This window comes from Pollachius pollachius, assembly GCF_949987615.1.
Source record: "Pollachius pollachius genome assembly, chromosome: 8".
Classification (NCBI taxonomy): Eukaryota; Metazoa; Chordata; class Actinopteri; order Gadiformes; family Gadidae; genus Pollachius; species Pollachius pollachius.
In genome coordinates, this window is record NC_136941.1 from 25,979,888 (window position 1) to 25,990,891 (window position 11,004).

At 44.8% G+C, this 11,004-nt stretch overlaps 1 protein-coding gene across 1 annotated transcript in view; it reads left to right on the forward strand.

Annotated features, from left to right (window-relative positions):
- The window catches only part of aldh1l1 (aldehyde dehydrogenase 1 family, member L1), a gene marked incomplete at both ends in the record, with an annotated part of 34,903 nt that extends 28,383 nt beyond the window's left edge, over positions 1-6,520 (forward strand). The window contains 6 exons of the mRNA XM_079740967.1: positions 1,197-1,296; positions 1,430-1,528; positions 2,769-2,934; positions 5,007-5,112; positions 5,460-5,659; positions 6,465-6,520. Coding sequence (XP_079597093.1) covers positions 1,197-1,296; positions 1,430-1,528; positions 2,769-2,934; positions 5,007-5,112; positions 5,460-5,659; positions 6,465-6,520 — 727 coding nt within the window. The remainder of the gene's footprint in view (positions 1-1,196; positions 1,297-1,429; positions 1,529-2,768; positions 2,935-5,006; positions 5,113-5,459; positions 5,660-6,464) is intronic.
- Positions 6,521-11,004: the final 4,484 nt, after the last annotated feature.

Below are 11,004 nucleotides of genomic sequence, written 5' to 3' on the forward strand. Positions count from 1 at the left end.
CTGACCTGGTGCCTCCGGTCATGACGTAATGTTGATGTGGAGTTGTGAGAGGCTACATGAGCTGAGTATTGTGTTTTATTTTGAAAATTGACCGGATGCTCAATGGCCTTTACTTTTTCACTTCCTGCCCGCCTCGATCTGCTCTGTTGAAAATAGAAGTGCTGCGGAATGATAGCGCTGCCGCGCTATCACGTTCCGCAGCACGCCCGGTGGGGATGGTTTCATTGATTAGGGTGGCAGCGATCAGCAGCGGTGACCGCGGCACAGCCGTTCTCTTAGGTCAGCCAAAAAGTACTGGGTTCGATTCCCGACGTCCACATTGTAGCTGTATGCGTCCGTGTATACAAGACACCATGACCACCACTGCTGGCTCTCTCACCTGAGTCTCCTTGGAAGTTAAGGTTGCAAAGGGGGGAGAATTTTCCGGTAAATATCCGGAAACTTTCCGGTAAATTACCGTGTGAAGTTAAGCTTGGGAATTTTGGAAATATAAAAAATCTGAGAATTAATGGGATTAACTAGGAATTGAGGGTAATTTAATCGAACTGTATCATATCCAAACATAAATATATATATATATTTTTTGTTATAAGTAGACACGCCATGCAAAATAACACTATAAAAAAACTATTAAAAGACTACAAAAACTTCAAAAACATAATTTATTTGTAAGTAGAACTTTAAAAAGTTCTAATTATTTCATTCTTTCATTGAACAAAAACATGAATTTTGAGTTAAATATGCTCCGGGCCCAAAGGTGTGGTCCAGGGTTCTAGGAGTCATCAGTGCACGTGTGATGGAGGAATGCACAGTGCATGTAGGGGGCGTGGTCTCAATAGCCCTGCAGAAGGCAGTGTGATAGCGTGATTGAGGAATAGCATAGATATTGAAGTTTACTTGCATGAAATCTGGTTGGGTTAGTCAAGATTATGCTAAAATATATTTTCCCCAACTATATTTAAGTCGCCTTTTAAGAGCAAACCTTAAATTTTGTAAATTCCCGTTTGTTCCCATAAATTCCCGTTAATTCCCATAAATTCCTGTTAATTCCCATGGAAAATTTCTAACTGAAAATTCCCAGAATTTTGCGACCCTAATGGTAATGATGTAACGTCTTCCTCCTCCTCTTGCTCCGCCTTCTCCTGCTTCTGTTCCTGCTCCTCCTCCTCCTCCTCCTCCTCCTCCTCCTCATGCAGCTGTGCGGTGAGCAACGTGAAGAAGGTGTCTCTGGAGCTGGGAGGGAAGTCCCCCCTCATCATCTTCAGTGACTGTGACATGGACAAGGCCGTGCGCTCGGTTGGTCCCGTTAACATGACGTCAGCCTCTTCTATTTACCTCACTACCATGACCGACTGCTGACCTGTGTGTGTGTGTGTGTGTGTGTGTGTGTGTGTGTGTGTGTGTGTGTGTGTGTGTGTGTGTGTTACAGGGCATGAGCTCAGTTTTCTTCAACAAGGGAGAGAACTGCATCGCTGCCGGCAGACTCTTCGTGGAAGATACCATTCACGATGCCTTTGTGGCCAGAGTGGTATGGGGCTCTTGAATCTGTATCACCACGCAAAGACATTTTTCTACTTTGTGTAGGAACTCTATAACAGTTTAAATAGCTAAATGCCTTGCTAGGTTTGAGTAGAAGTAAAGGAAACATTTACATTTTGTCATAATCAACTCAGCACAGTACTAGGAGCAGTTGCAGCAAGCTTGGCCTGACTTTATTAACATAAGGACATTTAAATATGCACAGTGCCTCCATAATGCTTTAGTGATTCCTATAACTTCCTACAGAAACATAGATTTAGATAAAGCTGCTAGAGCTGTTGTAACTTTATGGTCTATTCAAATCTATTATTTGATGTGTCACGTTATATTGGACCAGAGTTTGTCAACCTCTAGCGGGTCATGAGTTTGATTCAGAATCCATTGATTGTCATCGCACATATGTACAATGTAATCTATAGCAACTCCTCTCAGTCCACCAAAAAATGAAGTGTGAGATTAAAGCACAAAATAAATAAGTAGACCCGACCATGAAGTGAACTGATAACATTATATTGCAAAGGATTTCACAGGGCAATATGTATCACTTTATCGTCAGCTGCACTTGGAGCAGTTCTGAATACACAATGTCTGTCAGGCCGTCCTTTGTGGTCTCCAATAAACACCCTTACACCTCTGTCACAATTGCCAGAGGTGTAAGGCGAACATACTTTGGGGCAGGGACACTCCAAATCTATCATTTCCTTAATGTCTTACCTGGGCGAGTGTTGTGCGCGTGAGTGTGTGTTCTTACCCGCGCGTGTGTCGATGGCGGAGCCGTTATGTTTAAAACATAACGTCTGACCTGGGCGAGTGTGTCGCTGCCTTTGTCCTGACGTGTGGTGTGTGCGCGTGCGTTTGTCTGTGTGTGTGTGTGCGTGCATGCGTGCATCTGTGTGTCTGTGTGCGTGCAAGTGCGTTTCCGTGTATGTTCGTCTGCGTGTCTGTGCCGTGTGTGTATCAGTGTGTATGTGCGTGCTTGCGGTGCACGTATGCGTTCGTGCATGCTGTGTGTGTGTGTTTGAGCTGCAGGTTGCTTGGCACATGCGCACTGACCAACTTGAGTAACTGGTGCGACAGGCCTGCTATTATAGCAGTAAGATATATACTCTATTAAGCACTCGCAGATTTAATTACAAAACACCAAGAAACGTTAAAGGCCCTAGCATGCCCTGGTTGTCTCCGCTAACGGGATGCTAATAAGAACCAAGTGTTGATGCTCCTCCCCTCAGCTGGAGGAGATGAGGAAGATGAAGGTGGGCGACCCGATGGACCGCTCCACGGACCACGGCCCCCAGAACCACCGGGCCCACCTGGACAAGCTGCTGGAGTTCTGTCGCACCGGCGTGAAGGAGGGCGCCACCCTGCAGCGGGGTGGCCAGCAGGTGGACCGCCCGGGTAGGTGGCAGAGCCCGGTCAGAGAGAGGCGCAGTAGGATGTATAGAATGTTACAGTAGGTAAAGATTAACACTAGACTTCATGTAGCGGTGTAATGAAACAAGCAAGGGCTGTGTTAATGTTTAATAAAATCAAATATGAATAAGTCGGTAAGGACCAGGGATTGTCTCAACCCCTTGATTGTTTAGTGCACAGAACGGGTCATTTGGTATAACTTATTATGAGTCAGTATCTGTTTGGTGCTCAGGTTTCTTCTTTGATGTGACTTATTGTGAGTCAGTGTCTGTTTAGTACCCAGGTTTCTTTGATGTGACTTATTGTGAGTCAGTGTCTGTTTAGTACCCAGGTTTCTTTGATGTGACTTATTGTGAGTCAGTGTCTGTTTAGTACCCAGGTTTCTTCTTTGATGTGACTTATTGTGAGTCAGTGTCTGTTTAGTACCCAGGTTTCTTTGCTGTGACTTATTGTGAGTCAGTGTCTGTTTAGTACCCAGGTTTCTTTGATGTGACTTATTGTGAGTCAGTGTCTGTTTAGTACCCAGGTTTCATTGATGTGACTTATTGTGAGTCAGTGTCTGTTTAGTACCCAGGTTTCTTTGATGTGACTTATTGTGAGTCAGTGTCTGTTTAGTACCCAGGTTTCTTTGATGTGACTTATTGTGAGTCAGTGTCTGTTTAGTACCCAGGTTTCTTCTTTGATGTGACTTATTGTGAGTCAGTGTCTGTTTAGTACCCAGGTTTCTTTGCTGTGACTTATTGTGAGTCAGTGTCTGTTTAGTACCCAGGTTTCTTTGATGTGACTTATTGTGAGTCAGTGTCTGTTCAGTACCCAGGTTTCTTCTTTGATGTGACTAATTGTGAGTCAGTATCTGTTTAGTACCCAGGTTTCTTCTTTGATGTGACTAATTGTGAGTCAGTATCTGTTTAGTACCCAGGTTTCTTCTTTGATGTGACTTATTGTGAGTCAGTGTCTGTTTAGTACCCAGGTTTCTTTGATGTGACTTATTGTGAGTCAGTGTCTGTTTAGTACCCAGGTTTCTTTGATGTGACTTATTGTGAGTCAGTGTCTGTTTAGTACCCAGGTTTCTTCTTTGATGTGACTTATTGTGAGTCAGTGTCTGTTTAGTACCCAGGTTTCTTTGCTGTGACTTATTGTGAGTCAGTGTCTGTTTAGTACCCAGGTTTCTTTGATGTGACTTATTGTGAGTCAGTGTCTGTTCAGTACCCAGGTTTCTTCTTTGATGTGACTAATTGTGAGTCAGTATCTGTTTAGTACCCAGGTTTCTTCTTTGATGTGACTAATTGTGAGTCAGTATCTGTTTAGTACCCAGGTTTCTTCTTTGATGTGACTTATTGTGAGTCAGTGTCTGTTTAGTACCCAGGTTTCTTTGATGTGACTTATTGTGAGTCAGTGTCTGTTTAGTACCCAGGTTTCTTTGATGTGACTTATTGTGAGTCAGTGTCTGTTTAGTACCCAGGTTTCTTCTTTGATGTGACTTATTGTGAGTCAGTGTCTGTTTAGTACCCAGGTTTCTTTGCTGTGACTTATTGTGAGTCAGTGTCTGTTTAGTACCCAGGTTTCTTTGATGTGACTTATTGTGAGTCAGTGTCTGTTCAGTACCCAGGTTTCTTCTTTGATGTGACTAATTGTGAGTCAGTATCTGTTTAGTACCCAGGTTTCTTCTTTGATGTGACTAATTGTGAGTCAGTATCTGTTTAGTACCCAGGTTTCTTCTTTGATGTGACTTATTGTGAGTCAGTGTCTGTTTAGTACCCAGGTTTCTTTGATGTGACTTATTGTGAGTCAGTGTCTGTTTAGTACCCAGGTTTCTTCTTTGATGTGACTTATTGTGAGTCAGTGTCTGTTTAGTACCCAGGTTTCTTCTTTGATGTAACTTATTGTGAGTCAGTGTGTTTAGTACCCAGGTTTCTTTGATGTGACTTATTGTGAGTCAGTGTCTGTTTAGTACCCAGGTTTCTTTGCTGTGACTTATTGTGAGTCAGTGTCTGTTTAGTACCCAGGTTTCTTCTTTGATGTGACTTATTGTGAGTCAGTGTCTGCTTTATGCTCAGGTTTCTTCTTCGAGCCCACGCTGTTCACGGATGTCCAGGACCACATGTACATCGCTGTGGAGGAGTCTTTTGGCCCCGTCATGATCGTCTCCTCCTTCAAGGGCGGGTGTGTACGCAGTAAACACTAGGCTAGCATCAACCAAACGTTATATGTTCATCATGTATTTATTAGGGGACTTAAGGTTCAGGTGAGTCACGGTTCAGTCAGGGTTCAGGTGAGTCACGGTTCAGTCAGGTTTCAGGGGAATCACGGTTCGGTTAGTTTCACGGTATTTGGTTGGGTTCAGTACTATTTATATGTATCTGGTTACCTTTTATTAACCAATTGTTGGCTATGGCAACAAATGCTCCACATGTTATCTGTCTCATTACATGAATGGATGTTAGGGTAGTATATTTGGTCCTTTATTTTTTGTCGTGTACATCTGTCCATGTTTCTGCCGCCCTCTCCAGGGACGTGGACGAGGTGCTGCGGCGGGCGAACGCCACGGAGTACGGCCTGGCGTCGGGCGTGTTCACGCGGGATATCAGCAAGGCACTGTACGTCAGCGAGAAGCTCAACGCCGGCACCGTCTTCGTCAACACCTACAACAAGACGGACGTGGCCGCACCCTTCGGGGGCTTCAAGCAGTCGGGCTTCGGCAAGGATCTCGGTGAGCCCTCCCTTCTTCTGATGTGTCTTCTGTGTGTGTGTGTGTGTGTGTGTGCGTTGGATGTGTGTGTGTGCGTGTGTTGGGTGTTTGTTTGCATGCGGGTGTGGAGTTATAGGCTTGGCTGAGATGGGCTCGATGTTCAAAAGAAATTGGAGCTCAGATCCATCAGGGAGTCAAAGCCCCCCCGGGTAGGGGACCTCAGGGGACGGGAGACGCAGAGCCAGCACTGGACCCCCTGCCCCCAGGAGCAGGGCCCAGGAGCAGGGGGGCCAGGGCCATGGGCTCTGCTTTAGTGCTGATTAGCTAGGAACCAACAGTTTGTTGGGCCAGGGTACGGGTGGCTGGGAGCAGTGAATATATCTATAGAGGATATTACATATATTCAATGCAACACGCCTTGGTGAGATGATTTCAACGGGCGTTTGGATTAAATACGGTTACATCATGATGGTCATCATAAACGGTCATCCTGATATCGGGGTGACGGTAGCTCAGGAGATACAGCGGGTTAACTAGGAACCGGAAGGTTGCTAGTTTGATCCCCGAGGTGTCCATGAGCGAGACGCACAACCCTCCTACCTGACGAGCTGGCTGTCGCCCTGCGGGGTTGACTCCGCCATCGGTGTGACGATGCGTGAATAAATGGTTTAGATGGCGGTCGATGTGGATAAAATAAAGGCCTTAAATGTATAACAAGATTTAACACAGCAGCTTCCCTCCGTTCATCATTCCGTGGAGGCCCAGGTAAGCTGTCTCACTGTCACTCATCATGCCCATATTGACTCTCGCCGCCTCGCTCCCACAGGACAAGACGCTCTGAACGAGTACCTGAAGACCAAGGCGGTCACCATCGAGTACTGAGACGGCGTCGAGGGCTCTGAAGACATAATTCATAGATTTGTTTCATAATGACGTGGACACTGATTTTATTAGAGGGCAAAACGCGCAGTTATTATTAATGGAGTCTTATGGTCCTGAGTGACTGAGTGACATGAGTAACTGAGAGCAGCTTTGGAAGCTGAACCAGCCACAGTCGGTCCACTATGAGCACATCTCAACGCACACGTCCTCCTGGGCTGCTTTGTAATCACTGTGACTGTCTTACAAGAAACTGGTTCAATCCCACGCGTTTTTCACGTAATGTCTAGGCTTACATTAGGTCAGAACATCCTATGAAATGCAGCATCTCTCACAAACCTTTTATACTCAATGTTTCCACACCTGCTTGGCTTTTCTGTTTGCTGAAAAAGGAACCAATAAATCACTTTAATTCTAACAAAATTACGCGTGCCTCTTCTTTGAATGGATCATTTATTTCTTGCGTTTCAAAAAGTATGTGTTGTATGGCTGAGAGAGATTGATATATTATTTTAGTATATCCCTTAACAGCAAATAGAAATGTTAAAAGACGCGGAACATTCAGAGCCCCAGCTCGGGGCCTGGTCGGTCACTTGTAGCAGCGACCGACCAGGCCCCTCCTGACCAGGGGCCCTCCTGACCAGGGGCCCCTCCTGACCAGGGGCCCCTCCTGACCAGGAGCCTCTCCTGACCAGGGGCCCCTCCTGACCAGGGGCCCTCCTGACCAGGGGGCCCCTCCTGTCTGTTTCCTCTTAGAGACATCCTGCTGAGAGATCGGTGGTCTGTCGGCCAAAGACCCCTTTCAAAGAGGTGTCATCGTAGGACAGTAGCTGTGTTCGAAACCGTTCCCTATCTCGGATATAGTGCACTATAGGGTGCTCGCCATGTTGTAGTGGTGTTCGAATTCTCAGTGGTTAATTTCATGCACCATAAAGTGCACTTAAAATACCCAAAATGTGAGTGTACATACGATGTTCTCCACACGTTACTCCTGTATACCACGATGCAATGCGGTCGTGTTTTTCCGGAGGAGAAGAAGAGGCTGAATGACCGCGAGAACTAATACATTTAATGATGGAGTCTCCGGCTTTCGTTTGGAAATGTCAACAATTTATTTTGGATTTAACATAGAAAATGTAACATTCAACATCAAAACAACCTCCATCTTTCCTCGTGAGTTCCCGGTGTGGGTACCAGATTGACTCGGCTGCCAGATCGGCTCGGGTCCTAGATGCGCAATAATGACGCCCTTCCTGTAGACACTGTCTTTTAAACAAACAGTCTACTTAATTAAAATATTTAAAGAAAGAATTTCACATGCTGACATTTGCATGCAGCATGTGATCCCGAGAGACACCGAATGACCACTATGACACGCTCCGAGACAAGCAGGGGGTTGGGACTGGGCCAAGTGGCCGAGTTCACTCGGCAAGGGTTTGTAGAGGCGCAGTAAGCTCTGCCTTCATGAAGAAATACAAATTGATCCCATACCTGTACATCAAATTCTAATGGATGTTAATCGCAATGTTTTTCCCAAGGTGGAGAATATAGTTGATGACTTGTCCTTAAAATTCAATTGTTAAAGGTCCCATGGCATGCTACTTTATGGATACTTTAATATAGATATTAGTGGGACCCAAACACAGTATTTGAAGACATTCCCGAAATTCAGCCGTGATGCAGAGTTACAGCCACTACGAGCCAGTCGCATATTGAGCTTTCCCCAAACGTGCCGTTTCGGTGTCTGTAGCTTTAATGCAAATGAGGAGGAGAAAGGCGGGTCAAGGAGGAGGGTGGGGGTGTGGCCCTGAGCAGCTTGCAGCCACGGTACCATGCGCTCTGTTTACAGTGGGTGTATTGCAATAGAAGGGAAGGGGCAATGGGACCTATGAGATCGAAAAATATGAATGGGTTTCAATGGAGAGAAAGTAGTTATTTGGGAATCCGGCAGGAGTCCTGGAGCTCTATATCTAAATAATTTCATATATGCTATTATAGATATAGACAGCATAGATATCTATATCACATAATATATATTATCACGGCCAAAGCTGTGTGAGCCTCCAGATGATATTATGAATCTCAAACGACTGTGTCGGGTTCTCAGACGTCTCTTGTTCTTCCACGTCCACATCAATCTGAAGTAGACTGAACCACGACATGGAGGAGAAAGGGATTGTTGCCCGCGATTGTCTCCCGCCGGAGCCTCGCTGCCCACCACCTCGGCAGCGGTCAGCGCTTAGGCACCACCGCCTCCTGCAGCGCCGAGGCGGTGGTCCCTCGGCAGCGGGAAGCGGGGCTCAAGCGGGAGACATTCGAGGCCAACAATCCCTTTCTCCTCCATGTCGTGGTTGATGTACTTCAGGGAGTCAAAGCCAAATCTCCCCTTATGACGACATACGGGGAAAATTCCAAAACGGCGCGTCTTCGTTTTATCAAAGGCGGAGCATAATGCCTAGTGCTCGTTTTACACCCATCAAAATGTCTAGCTACTGGGGGAGCATAGCTAGGCTAGGGGAACTCATATTAATGTTAGAAAACCTCAGAAAGTGACCTTATTTTCATGCCATGGGATCTTTAATGAGCCCTTATAGTAATAGTGAACCCTGAACTTCTGGTTGGTATTGTTGTTTTGTACATCTTAACTCATACTACTACTTCTCCTATTTCAGCCACTGCTACTTCTACAATTTTTACTTTTACCACTATTGCAAGAGCAGAATCTCAGAAGGTACAGCATATTGTCTGCACCTTACAGGCCACAGCCCGTGTCAAACATCGCAGTGGACCGTTGACGGACCCAAGCTCTGCCGGGCCTGTCCTTTAGGACCAGAGAAGACCCCCTCTACCTCAGCGTTGTTAGGTTCCTTATCATGGACCACCGATAAGAAGCATACATGCTTCCAGAGAAAAGCAGACATATTGGTACGAAGGTCATCCATGGTATCCTTGATGTTGTCGTCATGCAGGGGGTTGAAGAGAGTGAAGATATGATTAGATAGATATAGATCTGTTAGCTCTGCTGCGCTACTGTCCGACGGGTTCTCTGTTCAATACGTTAGATGGCAAACTGCCAGGCGGAGGTTTGGGTTGGTGGGGTTGGTCGGGGGAGCAGAGCGAATCTACATCACGTCCCAGGGACACTTTTTAGCTGAGTCATTTACTCTGTGTGTGTGTGTGTCTGTGTGTGTGCGTGTGTGCGTGTTTGTGTGTGTCTTTGCACACACACATCTTGGATGGCCTTTTATGTGTGCTGTCAATGTGTGCGGAATGCATTGACAGCGCACTCATTTATAGTTTATTATTAATTATGAATATTACCTAGTTTCAACACTGCAGCTACACCACTTCACCTAATAAGTAACACTTAGTTTGTTACACATAGTTAGTTACAGGTAGTTAGATACAAAGTGTTAGTAACATGTATTTACAAAGTTTAAGTTCCACGTAGTTAGTTACACATTTGTTACATGTAGTGAGTGACATGATGTAAATTGCATGTAGTTAGTAACATGTAGTTAGCTGCACCTAGTTAGAAACTCTTTGTTCATTACGTATTGTTAGTTAAACATGGAAAGTAACATATTGTTAGTTAAATGTACTTAGATGTAGTTACTAACATGTAGTTAATTACGTGTTGTTATTAACACAGTTAGTTGCATGTCGTTAGTTACATGTAGTTAGTTACATGTAGTTAGTACTTGGTTGGATGTATTTAGTTACACATTGTATGGTAGAAAGGTACTGTATGTTCAAAGGAAATATAATAATTATATATTGTACATCATGGATCATGAGGAGGGTCATGAGTGGCTGATGAGACCAGACTGTATGGCAGCAGCTGGTCCAGGGTGATGGCTTCACCTCTGGTGGTTCGAGGAGCAGGTTTTCCTGGAACCACGCCACTACCTATCAGAGTTTACCCTAGTTAGGTTCACTACCTATCAGAGTTTACCATGGTTATAGGTTCACTACCTATCAGAGTTTACCCTAGTTAGGTTCACTACCTATCAGAGTTTACCCTAGTTAGGTTCACTACCTATCAGAGTTTACCATAGTTAGGTTCACTACCTATCAGAGTTGACCATAGTTAAGTTCACTACCTATCAGAGTTTACCATAGTTATAGGTTCACTACCTATCAGAGTTTACCATAGTTAGGTTCACTACCTATCAGAGTTTACCATAGTTATAGGTTCACTACCTATCAGAGTTTATCATAGTTAGGTTCACTACCTATCAGAGTTTACCCTAGTTAGGTTTACTACCTATCAGAGTTTACCATAGTTAGGTTGACTACCTATCAGAGTTTACCATAGTTAGGTTCACTACCTATCAGAGTTGACCATAGTTATAGGTTCACTACCTATCAGAGTTGACCATAGTTATAGGTTCACTACCTATTAGAGTTTACCATAGTTTTAGGTTCACTACCTATCAGAGTTTACCATAGTTATAGGTTCACTACCTATCAGAGTTTACCATAGT